Source organism: Dasypus novemcinctus, chromosome 25 (assembly GCF_030445035.2).
Source record: "Dasypus novemcinctus isolate mDasNov1 chromosome 25, mDasNov1.1.hap2, whole genome shotgun sequence".
NCBI lineage: Eukaryota > Metazoa > Chordata > Mammalia > Cingulata > Dasypodidae > Dasypus > Dasypus novemcinctus.
In genome coordinates, this window is record NC_080697.1 from 15,090,033 (window position 1) to 15,113,805 (window position 23,773).

Below are 23,773 nucleotides of genomic sequence, written 5' to 3' on the forward strand. Positions count from 1 at the left end.
AACAGACTCAAAAGGTAATGCTTAAGAACACTAAAGTTTGCGTCACTGTTCTAACATATCAGATGGAGAGAGGTACATTTGCATTCACAGTTCCCTTGCTGTCTCTTCACTTAGTGTGGACAGTGTGGAAAGAGTAATACAAATTATGCCACTATATCCTTGATTTCCTGTCAGACTTTACAATGATTATTATTTGGGCAAGAAAAAAATGTCCCTCTCTGCCTTCCTTCTTCCTGCCTCCTAACTTACCCTTTGAAGCCGGCAGCTGGCTTAAAATCCTAATATGCATTTAACATTTACATTCTTAGTTTAGATGTCCAGCAGCTTTTGGCAGAGACTACTCAGAGATGGCTTTTCATGGGAGTTTACTATTTTATTTTCCAAAATCAAATTTGAAAACCCATTTTACCAAAGAATATATGGGAGCATTCATCAGGGACTAGATTAAAACAGTAGTGTTCCTTTGAGATTGGGGGGACACTGGTATCAGAATCACCTGAGGGACTTTTTAAATTAGCAGGAAGTCCTTGCAAATGTATAGAGTTTGGAGAAGGCTCCCAGGTTCTGTTCTGTTTAAAACCATTACTTCACAGAAAGGTATAGGTTAAGGTTAGATTGCTTCCCAAAGGTCCCTCATGAGAATCATGTAGGGCCATTGTTAAACAGAATTCCTGGATCCCTTCCCACACTACTGAATCAGAGTTTATAGTCTTAAGAGGTTTTCTTAGGGAAGTTGGAAAAATATACACCTAACTTCCACGTGATATTAATAGATCTAATTAGGAAGTGATACTTCATGTTGAATTAAGTTTGGGAAATCCGGGAAACGGACTTTGGCCCAGTGGTTAGGGCGTCCGTCTACCATATGGGAGGTCCGCGGTTCAAACCCCGGGCCTCCTTGACCCGTGTGGAGCTGGCCATGCGCAGTGCTGATGCACGCAAGGAGTGCCGTGCCACGCAAGGGTGTCCCCCGCGTCGGGGAGGCCCACGCGCAAGGAGTGCGCCCGTGAGGAAAGCCGCCCAGCGTGAAAAGAAAGTGCAGCCTGCCCAGGAATGGCGCTGCCCACACTTCCCGTGCTGCTGAGGACAACAGAAGCAGACAAAGAAACAAGACGCAGCAAATAGACACCAAGAACAGACAACCAGGGGAGAGGGGGGAAAATAAATAAATAAATAAATCTTTAAAAAAAAAAAAAAAAGTTTGGGAAATCCTTCATACACTTTTGGGGGTTTAAAAGGCATTAGGAATTTAAGTTCCCACAAATTTTCTACAATTAAGAGTCCTGTTTAATTTGATGATCCCGGCTTCTTTTCCCACAGAATACTTCTTCCTGTAGCACATCTATCGGCACTTAGGGAGAGTAGTAGTCTTGGGAAATATTGGGTTAAATCGCCTAGAAAAGTTTTATGAAAGTAATGCCCTTCATTTCTTATCTTTGAAAGGTGATATATTACTATACAAGAAAGCTCAGCTTATATAGTATGGTCTCACTATTGTATGTCTTTCTATTTATCCAATTCTAGAAGGTTAGTAAAATGTTAATTAACAGTGGTTAGCTCTGAGTATTGGGATTACAAATGACTTTATTCTAATTTACTCTGTGCTCATTTCTCTATTTACCTTAACTTTTACAGTGAGTGTGTATTATTTTTACAATTGCAAAATAAAACTATTTTCTTTCAATAGAACAAGACAAAGTTGAAAGGGGTTTATAGTATCAAAAAGTTTGGAGGCTTTGCTGTAAAACAGAAGTACCCATATGTAATGATTAACCAGAATGTTGAGACTTATGTAATGTGGTTAATTCCATGGTCCACATAACAAAGTTGACCAGAAATCTTCTCATGTTAAACTTTATTGAAAATATTTAAAATATGAGTTTACTTTCCCCTTTTAGAAATTTTGATCTACGGAGTAGCGTTTACTCATTGGTGATTAAAAATCTTAGAGCATCTAAGAGTCATGTGTTTTTCTTTAACCTAAAGGTTGGTTGTTGGTTTTTTTAAGTGCATTCTTGCTGCATATATCTAGAGAAATACAAAAAGAAAAAGAAATCTCTGCTAGCATTGACCCACAGTGCCCCAGCATTCTTTTTATACCTGCCCATTTAGTTCACATCAATAAGTCATGCTTGATTGAAATTATCTCAGTACCAAATTGAGATCGGTCAGAAACCTAAAAACTTCTATTTCTGCAGCTGCTGTGACCAAAGAAAACTAAATGTTTCTTTTTCTTTGTTCAGGCCTATCCTAGAAAATAACAAGAACAAAACAGTTGTCCTGTTAAAGGTTCTTTGGAAGGTTTCTGAAGTGCCAATAATACCCTTTCAGTAACTCTCCCCTCTAAGTATTTCAGACATTTTAGAAATGGACACAGAAGTCAGGAATCCAAATATTAGCTTTAAGGCTGGCAAAAGTAAATTAGAAAACAGGGCCAGGATCTGTGCTCAAAATGGGATTCCAGATAGGTTTGTTCAGGCCTAAACCTTGAAACCCACTTATGGGAAAATCTGATGTGCAGAGCCAACATTCATCCAGCCAGCCAGCCATGTAAACAGCTGGTGCTGCCTTTCCCTTGTTTCAGTTCAGAATATCAGTGATCGTTGTATAAGGTTGAAGCTCTTGGTGAGGGTTGTACCAGGGAATTGACTGAATGTGTCTATGACTCAGGACGTATGGACTTTAGAAGCTGCTTATTTATTGCTTGTGTTGATTCAGGGAATTTTTCTCTCAATACCTGCTGCTCACTAGGCTCCATGCTCAGTATTGTCTCATAACGTTACTAGCTCCGTTCTAGTGATGATAGACTGAACTGCATGCAGGAGGACTAATTTGCATTAATAAGTCCCAAAATTCATAAGTGGCAGAGTCAGAATTCAGGCCCATACCTGACTCCTAGACTCTTACTTTTCTTGTATAGATCCATGCTGCCTTCTCAATTTCTCTTTATCTGAAAATTACACACCAAAAGATTTCAAGTTAACTGCAATCTTAGCAGGTTCTTATTTGTTGAAGTGTTACTATATTTAATATTGCCTTTTTCTCATTTCAAAGAATGGCTATGTGAATTATGATGTCCTAAATCTTATTCTATTACCATCTAAAATAAATAACTTCGAAATTTTAGGGTGTGATCATTTTCTTGTATTAAATTAATAGGAGTTATTCAATGTTGGAATTTTTTTTCTCGTTTAGACATAGTCCTACAAATTTAGGTAGCATATTTACTAAATGATTATTAATGTTTCTGTAATTCACATTTAGTATCTTAACGTTCCCATGTTAGCCTGAGTTTCTAATTATTTCTCATTTTATAGGGCTTGTCAGCAAATGTCTCTCCATTACTTTTCTATTAAAAAACTAAGTCTAGATTCCTAAAAGAGCAAACTATAAATTAAGACATAAGTATTTCAGAACATAGCTAAGATTTAAAACTGTCCTTTAAAGAAAAGTTATAGCAGTTGATCACACATCAACTTTAACCTATTTAGTGTGATTCAAGTTGAGGATTAACCAGCAAGTACTTACTAAATGTTCCTGTGGTCAAAGCATTGTGCAAGATTCAATGGAGAGTACAAAACTAGAATGAGATCTGGTATCGGCTCTTAAATTTATTCTGGCTGACGAAGAAAAATAAGTGTATAAGAAGTTAGCTACCTACCAGTCAGAAGGGTACAAAAGAAATGTTTAGGAAATCATGAGAGAGAAGATTAGAAGTGTAAGTTGAAGTCAGATTATATAGAACTGTGCTGTCCACACTAGCCAACCAAATATGGCTCCTGTGACGGAGGAATTCAATTTTAAATTTTATTTAATTTTAAATTTAGATGGCCACACATGACTGGTGGCTACAGTATTAGACAGTGCTGCTCTATGATGAAAAGCTAGTGAGTGTTTCCCAGTAGAGTAAAAGTGTCCTGAAGAGCAGTCAACAATGGTAAGGAAATGGCATAAGCAAAATAACATGGAAGATATTGCCTATCTTGGATGGCCCTTCATTTATCTGAAGCTTTTTCATTACCCTAGCTTAATAATTTAATTTAAAATGCCACTTTTATGTTGTAGTTGTATTTTCCAAAATATATATTGTTAAAAAGATATTAACAGTTAGAACTCTTAATATATTTTAGGGTTTTGATAGAGCAAGTATTTACTTACATCCTTTCACAAAAATTAAACTCTTTTTCATCATTTACTATTTCATTAGATGCTAATTTCTCTATGTGTTATACTTGGTAAGTCTGCCAGTGATTTAGCCAAAGCTGCTAAATGGGTCAGGAATGTGGTTGGTTGTGCATTAAGTCTTAATCCTTTCAATTAAGTTTATACCCCAGTTTTAATATTTAGGCATTTATATATATGCTATAGATTTTCTACAGACTATGCCCTCTTCCGTTTATACTGTATACCCAAAACAATAAAATAGAGCATGTCTTCTCTTCCTTCTATGTAACTTCAAAAATTATTTGTTAATCAGTCACTTTAAGTCTCTTTCACAAGTTCCTTTAAAATGTAATTGAAGCCCTTTGTGAAATGTCTTTGAAAAAATAGGACACCTATAGTACTAATTCTTGTGTTTCAGTGAATATGTTCTAACCTTGGTGTGGCTGAATCTACCTATTAAATCTTTCTTAAAATAGAATCCTATTGTGTTAGTAAGACATCAATAACATTTTAATACTTAGTAGTCTGGTATAGCCTTTACGTATTTCATAAATACTTATCTAAATGATTAGAATTTTATCTGCTGTTAAAAAAACTTTAAGACAAAAGTAAATTATATTGTTATAAAGTGAATTGACTGCTTTAACCTAGTTTTTTTTGTTCCTTATGTTAGTAATATTATATTAGTAATCTTTGGCTTTATCTTAAGTTGCTTACTAAACTTCAAAAATTCAAACATCAAAAATAATACTTAGGGACCCAATGTAGCTCAAATGGGTGAGCACCTGCTTCCCATATTCAAGGTCCCAAGTTTGATCCCTGATACCTCCTAAAAGCAAAGCAAACAAAAAACAAACAAAAACCAACTTGGGAGAGCCAATGTAGCTCAGTATTTGAGCACCAGCTTCCTACATATGAGGTCCTAGGTTTAATATCCCTGGCCCCGGTGCCTCAAAGAAAAAAAAAGACATATACAGGGATACAATAATTTGTCATACAGGACCTTAGTGATTTGTATTCCTGAATGAAAAATTAAATTTGTATTTTAACTAAGTAACTGTGCAAACTAATTAAAACTCTTAGAGAATGAATTTTATGGTATGTGGATTATATCTCAATAAAGCTATTACTAAAAAATTGGTAGGAAAGAAAAACAAGCTTGTTAGAGAAGACTGAAAGTGAGATGGGAAGAGACTACTTCCTGGGATTTTTAGTGGATACTTAATAAACTTGAAGAGTTGCCACATTGTATGGACAGGTTGATGTTGATATTTTCTTGGTTTGGTGTTTCTTCATAATCACAACTTATGTGAGGAAGCACCCATTCAATTAGGACTAGTTCAAATCCTGTCATCAAGTGGCATATTTCAACTGGAATCATATCTTCCCCCTCAAGAATCTCCTTTCTCTAAACTATTCTTTATTTTGAGCTTCAGCAGGCAGCAGTTGGGAGGACATTTAAAATGAAGTTCTAGGTAGAAATAAGGCCTGGTAACTCTCCTTTGCCCAAAGTACAAGTGTCAGAATTTTAACTAGGTTTCTCTTTTGTTTGAAACAGTGATGACCCGTGGCACTGCCTCCAGCCCATCCTATAGATTCATATTGAATGATGGGACAATGCTTAGCGCCCACACCAAGTGTAAACTTTGCTATCCTCAAAGTCCAGACATGCAACCTTTCATCATGGGAATTCATATCATCGACAGGTACTACTTATTTGGAGAGCTTCATATGAAATAAGCCAGTTCACATATCTCTTCTTAGAGAATTTTTTAATACTCTTGATGACTAGAAAACAGGAATTCTAAATTAGGCATGAAACCTGTGTGATGAGTATATAATCAATATATCTATATTGAGTTCTAGATTTTTGTCAGCTTACAATAGCTTTGTAGTTCCCAAAGGGAGATAGGGAAGGTGAGGCTAAAAATATTTTGAACAGGGAGAAAACACAAAAAGGTAGCTCAAAATTTTATTTCCATATATGAACGTGTGGTATTATACTAGATTTCAGGGTTTATTAACATTGTTATGGTTCTGATTGTTAAAAGTGCTTTATTTTCATTAGGGCAAACTTGATGGCTCCTGATTTCAAGTTGACAGTTTTTCCCAGAAGCTACGAATCATTAAACTGTCAACTTGAGATTTTTTTAAATATCATTGCCTCTATTTTGTTCCCCTCTCTAAATCTGTTTTATACTGGTATACATGGTAAATCCATGAAACTATGTTGTTCTTCTCTGAAGTATTCAAAATCCTATATTTAAACTTTAAAATTTAGCATAAAAACATTTTCCCTCACTTCATCTTTTCCTCATCTGATGTATTTGCTTATTGGAACATGGTAATACCAGTCACAAATCTGTTGTCACAATTATAGATTTGCTTAAGGAACTCAGTGGAAACCTGAATTTGGTATTCTGGTTTTTTTCTAATTTAGTTTAATTTATACTTGTGAGTGGAATTAGCACAGTTCTTTTTTTTCATATTGTTATTTCTCTTTCAAAACATCTGCTATGTCTGCATATCACCCTTTTTAATTTTTACATCAGTAACACAGTATTTTCCTTACCCAGTCTTCCTCTTTGGAGTTGAAATACTTAAAAGCTGTAACAAGTGCTTGGTAAACAAAGGTGTGGGAAGTTTCTCTTTCAACAAGAAATATTATTGTAATATTAATTGTTTGTACTGAACTTTAAAAAGGTTAAAAGTATATATATTGGATTTTTCTTCCGTGTAACTGAAATCATTATCAAATTTAAGGTACCACATTATTTACTTTACAGTAGTACTAAACAGTCCACTGTTTTTCCATAATGTAAGGTGATACAGGAGCTCTTTATTTAATAATTTACAATATTAGGGAGATTAATGGTCTTGTTTTATAATATGCATCATAAACATGATTTTGGTGGAAAAAATTGAAGATGTTTGAATGATGTCTTTTTCCCCCCTTAGGGAACACGCTGGCCTTTCTCCTCAAGATGACACTAATTCTGGAATGTCAATTCCCCGAGTAAACCCCTCAGTCAATCCTAGTATCTCTTCAGCTCACGGTGTGGCCCGTTCATCCACGTTGCCACCAGCCAACAGCAACATGGCATCCACCAGAGCAAACCGCCAGCAGAGCTCAGAGCTTCACAGCAGCGGTCAGAGTAATTCTAGCAGCAGCCAAGGGAGTTTTGGATGCTCACCTGGAAATCAGATTGTAGCCAGTGTTGCCTTAAACCAGGGACAAGCCAGTTCCCAGAGCAGTAATTCCTCTTTAAACCTCAATAATTCTCCTATGGAAGGTACAGGAATAACCCTAGCACAGTTCATGTCTCCAAGGAGACAGGTTAGTTCTGGATTGGCAACAAGGCCCAGGATGCCAAACAATTCATTTTCTCCTAATATTTCAACATTAAGCTCCCCCATTGGCATGACAAGTAATGCCTGTAATAATAGCAACCGATCCTATTCAAACATCCCAGTTACATCTTTGCAGGGTCTGAATGAAGGACCAAATAACTCTGTTGGCTTTTCTGCCAGTTCTCCAGTTCTCAGGCAGATGAGCTCACAAAATTCACCTAACAGATTAAATATACAACCAGCAAAAGCTGAGTCCAAAGATAACAAAGAGATTACATCTATTTTAAATGAAATGATTCAGTCTGACAACAGCTCTAATGATGGCAAACCTCTGGATTCAGGGCTTCTGCATAACAGTGACAGACTCTCAGAAGGAGAAAATAAATACTCTCAAACCAGTCACAAACTAGTGCAGCTTTTGACAACAACCGCGGAACAGCAGTTACGGCATGCTGATCTAGACACAAGTTGCAAAGATGTACTGTCTTGCACGGGCACTTCTAGCTCTGCCTCTGGTAACTCCTCAGGTGGTTCTTGCCCCTCCTCTCATAGCTCCCTGACAGAGCGGCACAAGATTCTGCACCGGCTCTTACAGGAGGGTAGCCCCTCAGATATCACCACTCTGTCTGTGGAGCCTGATAAAAAGGACAGTGCACCTACTTCTGTGTCAGTGATTGGACAGGTACAAGGAAATTCTAGTATAAAACTAGAACTGGATGCTTCAAAGAAAAAAGAATCAAAAGACCATCAGCTCCTACGCTATCTTTTAGATAAAGATGAGAAAGATTTAAGATCAACTCCAAACCTGAGCTTGGATGATGTGAAAGTGAAAGTGGAAAAGAAAGAACAGATGGATCCTTGTAACACAAACCCAACCCCAATGACCAAACCTGCTACTGAGGAAATTAAACTGGAGTCCCAGAGTCAGGTGGGTTTTTCAGGACTTCACAAAATGAACATTCCTAGTTTTTTGTTGTTTGTGGGGTTTTTTGTTTGTTTGTTGTCTTTCCTCATTTATTTCACACCAGCCATAGACCATATTTGGATTCAGGCTATTATTTGTCCTATCCGTTCGGTGTATATTAAGACGTTTGTATCAGTGATTGAAACCCACAGGCTGCCCTTAGAATTTCTCTTTGGAAATTCAGATGATTACACTGGGAATACAGCATTTTAAGAAAGTAGATTTTTCTTCCTGTAAAATCAGAGTTCACGTCTTTGGAGCTTTTAACAAAATACTCTTCCCTCCCCATTCCCCCTTCTCCTCATCCCCATCTGTTGAATCCAAATCTCTGAAAATAAAAACCCAGGAATCTGGATTTTAAAGAAGCTCCCCAGAGAATTCCGATGTATATCTAGGTTTGGGGACCTCTGATGTAAATGAAGTGGGAGAGAAATGTGGGAAGGTGGACAAGGCTACTTTACCTGGCTTGCTTTTTGTTTCCTTTGAAGCATTTCATAAGGCTGTTTTCCTTCTCATCTGATTCTGTCTACCCTTAGCCACTATCTGTGAATAGGAACTTGAGTGTTCTGGGCAGTAAGGGATATAACATGCCCTGAGCAGAAGTAAATAAAAACAAACCTTTCCATAAATCGTAATGGATTGGGAACTTCTGTATTTAGGCTGGAGTGGGGGTGGGGTGAAAGTGAACAGGCAGCTTTATTTATTGAAAAATTGCTTGTTGATTCTGAGACTATAAGACAACAGAGAATATGGTCCCTTCTTCCAGGAGCTTACAAATCACTTGGCATCAGAATATAGACATCCATGAAATAGCTAAATTTGTAAAGCAGATTATCAACAAGCTTTCCATTGTGAAATAAGATTCATACTTAGTATGCCTAGGTCCTTCAGGTTTTTTAACCAGCTTGATTTTCTGCCCTCATCTCCCAAAACTCTCTCTGTCCTCAGGCATACTGCATTCTGGGCATGGAGAAGTCCTTGCCATTCCTGGGATAAGCCATGTAGCTGCTGAGCATCTTCTGCCTTGCTCTCCTTTCTATGCCTGCTGAACTACTTATCCTTCACAAACTAGTTCAGAGATACCTCTGTAAAGCCTTCCCCAGTAGGCCTAGTTAGATGTTTCCTTCCTCTCCACTCTCACAGTGCTGTGTCTGGTCTCTAGTTACTATTTTCTTTCTGTATGTGCTCTTTGAGGCTAAGGCTATGTCTCATGTTTCTTAATACAGTAATATCATTTTTAAAGCTGAAAGTCATCTTCAAATTATAACTGTTAAAAACTCTGAAAAAATTAACTTTAAAAGCAACAGATTTATCAAGTAATGCCATATGAGCATCCTGATACACCTATTTTGGTACACATGAGCATGTGTTTCTGCCAAGTGTACAACTGGGAGTGGAATTACAGAATTGTAAAATGCAAGTTTATTCGTCCTTAGTACATAATGCCAAACACTTTTCCATAGTGTAAATTCCTTCTAGTTGTTCCACATCCTTGCCAATATTTGGTATTGGTCTTTTAAATTCTAGCCATTATGGGGTATGTGTAATGGATCTCCTAAGTTTTAATTTTCAATTTTCTAATAAATGTTTGGTGATTTGGATATCCTCTTATGACTTGCCTGTTGAAGTCTTCCATTTTTCTTATGTGTTGTCTTTTTTTAATTGTAAAAGTACTTTACATATTTTGGATATGAGTACTTTATTGGTTATATATTTGCATTTATCTTTTCCATGTTATGTCTTGCCTTTATTCTTGGTGGTACCTCACTTTGGTGAGCTGAAGTACTTCATTTTAATGTAGTCCAAAATAGTTGATATTTTCTTTTATAGTCAGTGCTTTTTGTACATGTGTAACAAAAGACATGTTCAAGAATGTTATTTGTGGAAAGCGGACTTGGCCCAACGGTTAGGGCGTCCATCTACCACATGGGAGGTCTGCGGTACAAACCCCGGGCCTCCTTGACCCGTGTGGAACTGGCCCATGTGCAGTGCTGATGCGCGCAAGGAGTGCCCTGCCACGCAGGGATGTCCCCCGCATAGGGGAGCCCCACGCGCAAGGGGTGTGCCCCGTAAGGAGAGCCACCCAGCACGAAAGAAAGTGCAGCCTGCCCAAGAATGGTGCCGCACACACGGAGAGCTGACACAACAAGATGACGCAACAAAAAGAAACACAGATTCCTGGTGCCGCTGATAAGGATAGAAGCGGTCACAGAAGAACACACAGTGAATAGACACAGTAGACAACTGGGGAAGGGAGGACAGGAAGGGGAGAGAAATAAATAAAAAATAAATCTTTAAAAAAAAAAAGAATGTTACTTGTTTTAGCCCAAAACTGGAAACACCCCAAAATCCATCACTATAGAATGGATTAAATATTCGTACAATGGGAAACTATTCAGCAAGGAAAATGAATGAATTCTTGCTACAGGCAACAGTATGTTGAACTGTAGAAACAAAATGTTAATGAAAGCTGCAGGCATTTAAAAACTGCATACATGCAATTCTCTTTATACCATCTACAAACGAATTTTAGTTGAATTCAGTAATGAAATCCAAACATAAATTATTAAATTGTAAATTTTATGTCGATGAACTATATGATAAAGTAATCATAGAATTTGAATAATGTGAAATAAAGACCAGTTTTCTTCTATACATAACCTTAGACAGATGTAGGGACTCCCTATTTATTATAGAAGATATGTTTCTTATACCAAGTCCTTTTGTGGGAAGTGACCTTTCTGAGATATACTAATTATTAAAAAGCTACCCAAACTTTTTTAAAGTATGAAAAAAATGTTGTATTGATGTAAATTTATTTTTCATTCCATTATAAAAGTGAATCATTTTGCAAAAATTTTGAGAGTTGTGCCAGAAGAAATCACCCATGGTATCATCATCATAGCACGTACTCTTCACATTTCCTTCCAGTCAAGTAATTTTCCGTGCATAAATTTTACATTGAGATATATTAAAATAAGTACTATGTGTATATTCTTATATCCTGCAGTATATTAATATTATAAGCATCCAAAATATTTTTTCAGTGGAAGAGTTGTGTCATGTAATTTCAAAGAGACCCCAGTGCTTCTAATTATTTCTTCTTTCTTCATTCTCTCATAGTCACACTTACTTTGTAGAGTTTAGAAAAGCAACTTCTTTCTACATTGTTTCAGATGAAAGTGTGAATATATTTCCTTTAACTTTGGTTTCCTTTCTTAGTTTACAGCTGACCTTGACCAGTTTGATCAATTACTGCCCACGCTAGAGAAAGCAGCACAGCTGCCCAGCTTATGTGAGACAGACAGGATGGACGGTGCTGCCACCAGTGTAACCATCAAATCAGAGATCCTGCCACCTTCCCTTCAGTCCACCACTGCCAGACCCACCACCAGGCTGAATAGTATGTTTTGGGGTCAAAACCTTATTTTAAATGTTTAATAGTGATATAGATTAGCACTTTGTCTCTCGTCATTATTGCACAGACATTTTTTCTGTTAAGAGTGAAATATCTCTTTTTTTTTTTTTTAAGATTTATTTATTTCTCTCCCCTTCCCCCCCACCCCGGTTGTCTGTTCTCTGTGTCTATTTGCTGTGTCTTCTTCTTTGTCTGCTTCTGTTGTCATCAGCCGCACAGGAATCTGTGTTTCTTTTTGTTGCGTCATCTTGTGTCAGCTCTCGGTATGTGCAGTGCCATTCCTGGGCAGGCTGCATTTTCTTTCGCGCTGGGCGGCTCTCCTTATGGGGCGCATTCCTTGTGCTTGGGGCTCCCCTACACGGGGGACACCCCTGCGTGGCAGGGCACTCCTTGCACACACTGTGCGTGGGCCAGCTCCACACGGGTCAAGGAGGCCTGGGGTTTGAACCGCGGACCTCCCATGTGGTAGATGGACGCCCTAACCACTGGACCAACTCCGCCACCAAATATCTCTTCATTAATGTCACTAAATAATATACAGTTATATTTAGACGTACTGAACTTCACTAATCACATGTACTTTAAATTATAGCATAACCTCTACCCTCTCATAATTAATGTTACAGTGCACAATTTTTGGTTCTTACCCAAAACATCCAATAGCAGGACTCTCAAAAATATAATATTATTTCAGATCATGTTTCCCACAGTGTCTTCCTTGAACACTAGTCCTATGAGTAGCAAAAAGGAAGGATTTTGTGGTTAAAATACTCTGGGCAAATGCTACATGGCCCATATATTCCCCTATTGAAGTTTCACAGTACATGCTAAGGTTTTGAGAAGCTCTGTGCTAAAGAAACCATTTTAAGTATCTTTAAACCAGCATTTTCCAAACTTACTTGAATAAGGAATTCCTCTTCTCAAGTAATATATGTTATCCCACAGAATGAGTTTTCCATGGAGTACTGTTTAGGAGACAGTGTGTTAAAATAGGCTACTGTTGCCCTAACCCAGAATAGCATTCTTCTAATTAAGAAATACTTTGATAGTATAAGTCATAAACAGTAATTCAGTTCAAGATAATGAATATAGGGCTGTCAATTTTTTTTTACCCATCAAACTTTGAAGTTGATAAAACCACTGGTGAGGGAAGGAGATGTGACTCAAGTAATTCAGCTCCCACCTACCTCATGGGAGGTCCTGTGTTCAGTTCCCGGTGCCTTTTAATGAAGGCAAGCAAGACAGCTGATACGATGGGCTGGTGCGGCAAGCTAATGCAACAAGATGATGCAACAAGAGGCAGAAGGAGGAAAACATGAAAGACACCAAAGCAGGGAGCAGAGGTGGTTCAAGTGATTAGGCACCTCCCTCCCACATGGGAGGTCCCGCATTCAGTTCCCAGTGCCTCCCAAAAGGAAGACGAGCACACAACAAACAGACACAGCAAGTACAAACAACAAGAGGTTGGGAGAAATAAACAAAGTAAGTCTTAAAACAACAGTCACGATGATTCTACTGTGTGACCTTAAAACTAAAGGAAACTAACCAGGCCAGTTTGAAAATTTGCTTGTCTTCCTGACCTAAATCTTGTCTCTCTCTCCTCTGATGGGATCAGATATGAGACTTCTTTATTTAATCTTATTTTAGCTTTTAGCTATCGTGACCCAATTCCTGAAAGTTTACCAAGATTTTCGAGCAGCTGGAAAGAATCTTGAGTCATCTCTGACATTTTTGGCAACATTTTTTTCACCTAATCAGAGCACTGGGTGAGGAGTCAGGAGCCTAGGTTCAAGTTTCACATTCTTTATTTACTAGAATATGACCTTAAGAAAGTGAATTTTCTGGGTCTTATTTTCTTTATCTGCAAAATAACGTTTAGATGAAATGGCTGTGAAAATCTCTTCTAATTGAAAATGTGAGGCTCCCGACTCTGAGGTATCAGGCACAGTTGGGGAAGTTATAAGGTACAAGCCTGAAAAAAGACAAAATGAAATTCTGCGGGTTGATTTGTTTGCTCCTGGTACCCTTTCCCAACCAGAGTGGGATGCTGGAGGATTTTTCTCCAAAGATTGTGAGTGGCTAGAAGGAAGATGTCTGCATATGGGTCTATGAGGTGAGGTCCCTACAGTGCAAAAGCCCTCCTGCCATCTAACCATCCAACAGTGGAGGCAGGGCAAGCAGAAGACAAGCCTCATGCTCACACTCCAGTCAGTGAACAGGCACAGGCAAATCCTCTTCATCAAGACTTTGGGGAAAGTGTCCAACTTGAAAGAGACCAAAAGAAACTAACAGGAAAAGATTATTCAAAGGAAACATGCAATGAATGCATGAATTAAAAAACAAAAGCAAAAACAAAAAAATCCTTAATTTTGGAAAGAAAGAGATTTTATCCATGAATAATACAGGAGAAAGAAAAAGGAACAATCAAAGACAAGAATGCACTCTTGGAAATTAGTCATTAGATATCCCAAATAAAAAAATTTAAGGGAAATGTTAGCAGTTAAAGCTGAGAAAGCTCCCAGAAAAAAGAAAAAGACAATTGAAAAGTAAGGGAGAGAAAGTTAAGGCAATTACAAGGTCAGCACAAGAGATCCAATAATTAATAAGAATTCCACAAACAACAAGAAAAAAGAAAAACATAAAATTGAAGGGAAGCTATCAAACATAAATTATAGGAGAATTTTTTGGAACAGAAGGACATGATATGCCAGATTAAAATGATTCAACAAGTACCCAAACAGTGAAAAAAGTGACTTGTACCAAGGTTTATCATCATATAATTCTGGAATACCAGTGATGAAGAAAAGATTCTAAAAACCTTTCAGAGAGAAGGTGTGAGTAGAATATAGTGGATCAAGAATTTCTTGAAGGTAGTGGTGGAAAATGTGAGACAATAGAGCAATGCTTTAGGACTTCAGAAAGAGTACTTTTGCTTTTTAACCATAACAGCATAACTGGCACTGGACTAGCCTGTCACAGTAAATAGTGGTATTTAAGAAAATATATGAAAGAATATTTTTTCAGACATTGCACAGTAGGCAGTAAAGATTTTAGTCCCTGTGACAAGGGAAACAAACAAGGTGTGTCCTAAATCACCCCATTTTTTTTTCTTTTTTTCTTTTTTTTTTTTTTAAAGATTTATTTATTTATTTAATTTCCCCCCTTCCCCTGGTTGTCTGTTCTTGGTGTCTATTTGCTGCGTCTTGTTTCTTTGTCCGCTTCTGTTGTCGTCAGCGGCACGGGAAGTGTGGGCGGCGCCATTCCTGGGCAGGCTGCTCTTTCTTTTCACGCTGGGCGGCTTTTCCTCACGGGCGCACTCCTTGCGCGTGGGGCTCCCCCACGCGGGGGACACCCTTGCGTGGCACGGCACTCCTTGCGCGCATCAGCACTGCGCATGGCCAGCTCCACACGGGTCCAGGAGGCCCGGGGTTTGAACCGCGGACCTCCCATATGGTAGACGGACGCCCTAACCACTGGGCCAAAGTCCGTTTCCCTTTTTTTTTCTTGAAGACTCTTACTAAACCATGTGCAGGTAAGAAGCACCAATAAAAAATTAATAGGCACACAAAATAGAGGGAAACTATGGCTGAAAACCAGGAGAAAAATCCATCTGATAGATACAGAGATGTTCGTATTAGCAGAAAAAGACATTAAAACTGTTTTTATAAATGTGTGTAAGGACTTAAAGGAATATGAGCATAATGAGGAAAGAAATGGAAACTACAAAAAGGAATAAAAAGAACCAAGTAGAACTTGTAGAGCTGAAAAATGCATATCTGAAATAAAATATTCATCAAATGGGTCTAACAACAGGTTAGACGCAGCAGAAAAAAAAAAAAGGCAGTGAATCTGAAGACATCATAATAGAAACAATGCAAACTGAAGGGAAGAAAAAATTACCAAAAAAAGTGTAGTGGACCACAGCCACCTATAGGAAAATATTGCACAGTCTAATGTACACGGAAGGGGGAGCATAAAAAATATTTGAAGAAATAATGCCAAAGAGTTTACAAATTTGATGAAAATCATAAGCCACAGATCCTTCCACCAAAACAACTATTAAACAGAAACTGTCTGAATCAACTGTTTTGAAACTTAGAAGTCTAGTAAAACACTACAGCATCCAGGGATGAGCGGGAGGAAAATGCTGATAAATTATGGTAAATATCAGTGAACCGCACTCTTTGCTCTGTGGCAACCATCACCCATCCCCCAGCCTCACAAAAGGTAGCAGTAAGGTACTGGCACAACTTGCTGGTGCCAGAGTGGGATATAAAGACCCAGTTCTCCAAGATTCAAGGGTATACAGTCTGAGCGCCAATCATTGCTTTTGATTAGCTACTTCAGAGTGCTGGAGGCCCTGCTCTAAAGATGGCCATTGTTCCACCCACCCCAGGCAAAGGTAGTGAAGGAGACTTATAGACAGTGTTTTTCCTCAGGGCTGCAGAGGACAGTTGAAGGACTGCATTTTCTGGGTATGTGTCAAGAGAAGAAAGCATAACTTTGAAGAGCCATAAGGGAAACTCTTGTCCCCCTTCATGGCCTCACCCCCATCCCACACCAGGGCAATTTAGAGCCAGTTAACATTCCCTTTCTCAGTCTCTCATCTTGCTTTGGCTGGGAAAGACTGACTTGGGAAAACTCCTTTCTGGCATGAACCCCCTTTCCCAAAATATTCCCTCCAGTCTAAAACAGCTTGAGAAAGTGAAAGTAGAGTATGAAACAGTTACAGTTGAGTCAGGTGACCTGGGGCAAAGGCTTCCCTGTTTTAACTTCTACAGATGAACACTCAGGAGTGAAAGAAGGTTGTTTCCTGGGGCATGCAGGAAGCATTCATGTTTCCTGCATACTGGGGAGCTCCTAAGGCCACTAGCAAGCATGAGTCCAGGTCAAGGCATAAGCCCAGAAGAGACAAAGAGGACCATGAACTTTGCATTCACCTTTGGCTGACCTTCCTGAAAAGAGGGCTGAACTCTAATTGGGAGCACCAGAAATACCTTTCACTGTCTTTGCAAAGCCAATTTTCAAAGACAGTGAAAAGTATTTTTTGCTTAGGTTTGCTTGGTATTGTTAACTGTGACACTCAAGAAAACTTCCATCTTATTGCCACCTGGTTACAAACTCAAGACATAGACATCTCAGGGAATAAATCCCAGTTAAGATTTTTAAGTAGTAAAATGTACAGTTTGCAGCGAAAGTTTGCAGATAAACAAAGAAATAGGAAATGATGGCCCATCTAAAGAAAGGGTATAAAAATCCAGAAAAGAAGACTGTGAACATACCTGACAAAGACTTTTTAAAAATGATCTTCAGAATGCTCAAGGGGGTGGAAGAAAGTACAGAGAAAGAGCAAAAGGATATCAGGAAAACTATGGATGAAAAATATGAGAATCTCAATAAAGAGATAGAAATTTTAAAAATGAACTAAACAGAACTTCTGGATTTAACAACCACAATTCTTGAAATGAAAAATTCCCAGGTAGGTTTCATCATCAGATTGGAGCTGGCAGAAGAAAGAATCAGTGAACTTGAAGGCAAGACAATTGAAATGAGTCAGACTGAGGAGCAGAGAGAAAAAAGAATTATGAAAAGTGAAATGGCCTAAGAGATCTGTGGGACACCATTAGTATATGAATATATACATGATGGAAGTCAGAGAAAAAGGGTCAGAAGAAGTATTCAAGAAATAATGACAGAAAACTTCCCAGCTTAACAAAAGACTTGAATATATACATCCAAAAAACCCTGAGAACATCAAACACAATAAAACTAAGGAAAAATATGCCTCCTTTCATACTGATCAAATTGTCTAATGCAAAGGACAAGGGGAGAGTTCAGAAAGCTGCAAGAGAAAAACAATATGCTATGTACAAGGGAAGTTCCAATTAGATTAAGAGCTGGTTTCTCATCAGAAACCATGGAGGTAAGAAGGCTGTGGATAGAAATACTTTAAATTGCTGAGAAAAAAACAATTGCCAACCAGAATTTTATATCCAGCAAGACTTTCTTTCAAAAATGAGGGAGAGATTGAGACATTCCCAGATAAACAAAAACTGAGGGAGTGTGTTTCAATTATATCAGGAAGCCATGTAAAATGACAGCTTCCTGACAAACTGAGAGGGACACAGCAAACCAAGGAATGACTCAGGCAAGTGCAGTTTAGCAAGTAAAAGAGCATTTAATATGGGGCTTACGTGAGCATGCTCTTCACACGATGGTGGATCCAAGCCTGGTTGTGGCCTAAATCCTCTCTGTCGCAGCAGACAGAGAGCATGGTGCTTCCAAGGCTCGAGACTCTCCCTCCCTTCCTCCCTTCCTCCCTTCCTCCCCCTCTCCCCCTCTCCCTCCCCTTTTCCTCCATTTAGGTAATTATAAATGCAGTACTATTGTATGTATTTTTTTGGTAAGTAACTCTACTTCTTCCTACAGGTATCAAAATACAAAAGCATAAAAAGTAATCATAAATCTATGGTTTTGGACATCCAATATATAAAGATGAAATTGAACAAGTACAAAAAATGGTCAGGAGACAGAAAGGTATAAGCACAATGTATGTGAATTTTCATGATGTCACATGCTAATTGAATACGATTGCCATATATTTAGGATGTTAACATTTTAACCCTATGACAACCTGAAAAATATATATGAAAAATATATCCAGAAAATGACAAAGAATTCAATGATACAATACAAAAAAAAAATCAATAAATATTAAATAGGCATTAATGGAAGAACTGAAGGACCCAAAAGGTAAAAGACTAAATAACAAAATGGCAGAAGAAAGTTCTACTTTATCAATAGTGACTTTAAATGTAAAGGATTAAAGTCTCCAAAGAAAAGGCAGAAACTGGCAAAATGAGTAATGAAGTATGCCCCCCAAAAATGCTGTTTACAAGAGACTCACCTTTATTCAAAGATGAAAGTAGGTTGAAAGTAAAAGGATGTTAAAAAATATACCATGCAAGTAGTAACCAAAAGAGAGCTGGAGTGCTATAAGAATAACAGATAAAGTAGGCATTAAGTCAAAAAGTGCAGGTCATTATTTGCTGAAAAAGGGATCATTATATAAGGATAAAGAAGACATAACAATTGCAAGTATATATGCATTTAACAGTAGAGCCCCAAAATATATGAAACAATGGGAAGTGGATGTGGCTCAAGCAATTGAGCTCCCACCTACCACATGGAAGGTCCCTGGTTCAGTTCCTGGTGCCTCCTAAAGAAGATGGTGAGCTGGCACAATGGGTAGGTACAGCAAGATGATGCAACAGTAAATAGAAGAAGAAAAACATGAAAAACACAACAAAGCATGGAACAGAAATTCCCAGTGCCTTCTAAAGACAGTGAGCTGATGTGATGGGCAGATGCAGAGAGCTGACACAACAAGAAACACAAGAAGAAAAACATGAGAGACACAACAAAAGCATTCCCCGTGCCTCCTAAAGAAGACAGCAAACTGATGCAATGGGCAGGCACAGAGAACTGACGCAGCAAGATGATACAAGAGACACAGGGAGGAGAAACATAATGAGAGACCCAACAAAGCAAGGAGCAGAGGTGAATCAAGCAATTAGGCACTTCCCTCCCACATCAGAGGTCCTGCATTCAGCTCCCAGTGCCTCCTAAAGAAACAAGGAAGACAAACAGACATAGCAAGTGCAAACAACGAGGAGATGGGGAGAAATAAGTCTTTATAATCCGTGTGTGTGTGTGTGTGAAACAAATATTGACAGATTTGAAGGGAAAAACAGTTCTACATTAATAAAATATGTATGTGAAACAAATATTGACAAATTTGAAGGGAAAAACAGTTCTATATTAATAATAGGAGACTTTAATACAATACTTCCTATATTGATAGAACATCTAGACAGAAGATCAATAAGGAAATACTAGATTTGAGTGATACTCTAAACCAACTAGACCTAACAGACATGTATAGAACACTTTACCCCCACAGCAACAATATTTATATTCTTCTCTAGTGCACGTGTATCATTCTCCAGGATAGACCATGTCTTGGGTCATGAAACAAGTCTCAATAAATTAAAAAATATTGAAATAAACAAGTCTCAGTAAATTTAAAAATATTGAAATCATACAATGTATCTTCTCCAACCACAATGGAATGACGCTAGAAATAAGTATCAGAGGAAGGTGTGGAAAATTCATAAATATCCTTAGAAACAGCTTACTCTTAAACAATGGGTTAAAGAGAAAATCACATGAAAAATCAGGAAATACCATGAGGCCAATGACAGTGAAAACACAAGATACCAAAACTTATGGAATGCAGCAATGGTAGTGCTGAGAGGGAAATTTATAGCTCTAAATCCTTTCATTAAAAAAGAAGGAAAGATTTCAAATCAGAACAGCTGGAAGAACTAGGAAAAGAGCAGACTAAACCCAATGCAAGCAGAAGGAAGGAAATATCAAAGTTTACAGCAGAGACAAATGTAATAGAAAGTCAAAACACCAGGGTACATAAAAATGTTTGGATATTTTCATAGTGGATACAATTAAAAACAACAACTGAGGAGTGCTAAGTTCCTAGCCAGGAGAGCTCTATCACAGTCCCTAAAGGAATTGCAATAATCCCCCAAGTGCAATGGCAAAGACCAAAAAAGAATGAAGGTCCAATAATGAGCCCTTGATACTAATGACTATGCTTGTTAGCCTGTGCATCTGAAATAAGAACAAGGCCTAGCACTGCAGGATGCCTAAGAGTTATCTCCTGAGAGCCTCCATGTTGCTCAAATGTGGCCAGTCTCGAAGCCAAACTCAGCATGTAAATGCGTTGCCTTCCCCCCCAGCATGGGATGTCACTCCCAGGGATGAGCCTCCCTGGCGCCGAGGGATTACTACCAAGTACCAGCTGATGATGTAACTAGAAAATGAGCTTGAATAAAAGGGTATCTCGATCTACATAGAATACCAGGAGTTAAAAATGCTTTTTCACCTGAATCAAGGGGGAAATGGAAAGGACAAATGAGTTTATATGGCTGTGAGTCTCCAAAAAGAGCCAGGAGGTTATCAGAGGAGTTGCCCTTATGCACACCTCAGTAGAGTCCCAGAGACAGATAAAGTACATACAACCCCGGGTATTGGTTCTTCTGAGGGCTACAGAGACCCACAGGTTCTATGGTCGTGGCAGATGGAGTTCAGTTCCGTGTCAGTTGGCCCTACTTTGGAGTTTGTGTTTCTGTGTGATGGAGCTGGACTCAGATGTGATCTTTGTTCACAAGCCTTTCCTGTTACTTTTACCGGAACTGTAGTTGGTGTTGGGGTTTAATATATACCCAGGGGACATGAATCTCTGAACTGACCACGTGATAGCCAGACCCTGAGCCTCAAGAGACTTCAACTCCTACACTCTGTTTTATTGGACTTACCCCACTCAGCTAACATGGAGTTGAAGAAGGTCAACTATCATACCAGGGAACCAAGAGTGCCTACAACTGAAAGCAGGAGGATTGCATCCATCATCCATGTGCAATCTAAGCCCCCTCTTGATATGGGTGTGGAGTGGGCACAACCATTCCAGGGTCCACAGGATGGAGGAATAGAGTATGGATTAGAGTGGATTTACTGATAATCTATTCATGAACTATTGTGATTAGTAATCAAAGAAAATGTGTCATTGGTGTGGAGAAAGTGGCCATTGTGGCTGGTGGGGGTAGGGAATGGGAGGAAGAGATGAGATGTGGAGGTGTTTTTGGGACTTGGAGTTGTCCTGAGTGATGCTGCAGGGACAGTTACTGGACATTGTATGTCCTCCCATGGCCCACTGGGTGGAACGTGGGAGAGTGTGGGCTATAATGTGGATCATTGACTATGATGTGCAGCGGTGTTCAGAGATGTATTCACCAAGTGCAATGAATGTCTCCTGATGATGGAGGAGATTGTTGTTATGGGGGGAGGAGTGGGGTGAGGGGGGTGGGGAGGTATATGGGGACCTCATTTTTTTAATGTAATATTAAAATAAAGACAAAAAAAAAAAATAAGTAGGGACAATTCCAAGAAAAGAAAAGAAAAACAATAGAACCAACAAAACCAAAAGTTAGTTCTTTGAAAAGACCAATAAAATTGACAAACCTTTAGCTAGACTAATGAAGAAAAAAAGAACGAGGACACAAATAAGTAATATCAGAAATGAAAAGGCAGACATTATTACCAACCCCACAGAAATAAAAAAGATAGAAGAGGATACTATGAACAACTGTTCAACAACAAATTAGATAACCTAGCTGAAATGAACAAATTCCTAGAAACCCACAAATTACCTACTCTGACTCAAGAAGAAAAAGATTTTATCAAACCATTTACTAGTAAAGAGATTGAATTAGTAATCAAAAACCTCCTAACAAAGAAAACCCCAGGACCAGATGGCTTCCAAGAGAATTTTACCACATTCCAAGAAGAATTAACACCAGTCTTATTCAAACTTTTCCAAAAAATTGAAGAGGAGGGAATACTCCTAATTCATTTTACGAGGCCAACATTACTCATACCAAAGCCATATATCACTAGACAAGAAACCACAGCTCAATATCTCTTATGAATCTAGATGCCGAAATTCTCAACAAAATACTAGCCAACCAAATCCAACAGTGCATTTAAAAAATAATATACCATTATCAAGTGGGATTCCTCTCAAGTATGCAAGTTCAACAGAGGAAAATCAATTAATGTAATACACCACATTAATAAAATGAAGGGAAAAAAACATATGAGCATCACCATTGATGTAAAAAAGGCATTTGACAAAATCCAGCAATAATTCTTGCTAAGAACCCTTAGAAAACTAGGACTAGAAGGATACTTCATGAATATCTTAACAGGCATATATGAAAAACTCACAGATACCATCCTACTTAATAGTAAAAGACTAAAAGCTTTCCCTCTAAGATCAGGAATAAAGCAAGATTGCTCATTGTCATTGTCACATAGTGTTATTCAATATTGTACTGGAAGGTCTTGCCAAAGCAATAAGGCAAGAAAAAGAAATAAAAAACATCCAAATTGGAAGGGAAGGAGTAAAAATTTCCCTATTTGCAGATGACTGAATCCTATATGCAGAAAATCTTGAAAAATTGGGGTATAAGATCAACATGCAAAAAATGAGTAGTGTTTCTATTCACTAGTAATGAACAATCTGAACAAAAAAATCAAGAAAAATATGGACAAAGAATGAAGGTGGACCTCTCTGCCTTATACCTTATACAAAAAAATCAATTCAAATGGATCAAAGACGTAAATATAAGAACTAGAACTATAAAACCACTAGAAGAAAACCTAAGGAAGTAGCTTTAGGACCTTGTATTATGTACTGCTTTCTTAGACTTTCTACCCAAAGCACAATCAACCAAAGAAAGAACATATAAAGGGGACCTCATCAATATTAAAACATTTTGAGCGCAAAAAGACTTTATCATGAAAGTAAAACAACAACCCACACAATGGGAGAAAATATTTGGAATCCACATACATAATATCCAGAATATATTTTATTTTTTTTTATTTTTATTTTTTTTAAGATTTATTTATTTATTTAATTTCCCCCCCTCCCCTGGTTGTCTGTTCTTGGTGTCTATTTGCTGCGTCTTGTTTCTTTGTCCGCTTCTGTTGTCGTCAGCGGTACGGGAAGTGTGGGCGGCGCCATTCCTGGGCAGGCTGCACTTTCTTTTCACGCTGGGCGGCTTTCCTCACGGGCGCACTCCTTGCGCGTGGGGCTCCCCCACGCGGGGGACACCCTTGCGTGGCACGGCACTCCTTGCATGCATCAGCGCTGCGCATGGCCAGCTCCACACGGTCAAGGAGGCCCGGGGTTTGAACCGCGGACCTCCCATATGGTAGACGGACGCCCTAACCAC

The 23,773-nt window shown here is 38.4% G+C and overlaps 1 protein-coding gene across 7 annotated transcripts in view; it reads left to right on the plus strand.

Annotated features, from left to right (window-relative positions):
- NCOA1 (nuclear receptor coactivator 1) overlaps positions 1-23,773 on the plus strand; it is a 293,327-nt gene that overhangs the window by 218,808 nt on the left and 50,746 nt on the right. For all 7 annotated transcript variants that reach the window (XM_058287710.2, XM_058287708.2, XM_071211904.1 and 4 more), the window contains 3 exons: positions 5,723-5,870; positions 7,123-8,443; positions 11,702-11,882. In XM_058287710.2, coding sequence (XP_058143693.1) covers positions 5,723-5,870; positions 7,123-8,443; positions 11,702-11,882 — 1,650 coding nt within the window. The remainder of the gene's footprint in view (positions 1-5,722; positions 5,871-7,122; positions 8,444-11,701; positions 11,883-23,773) is intronic.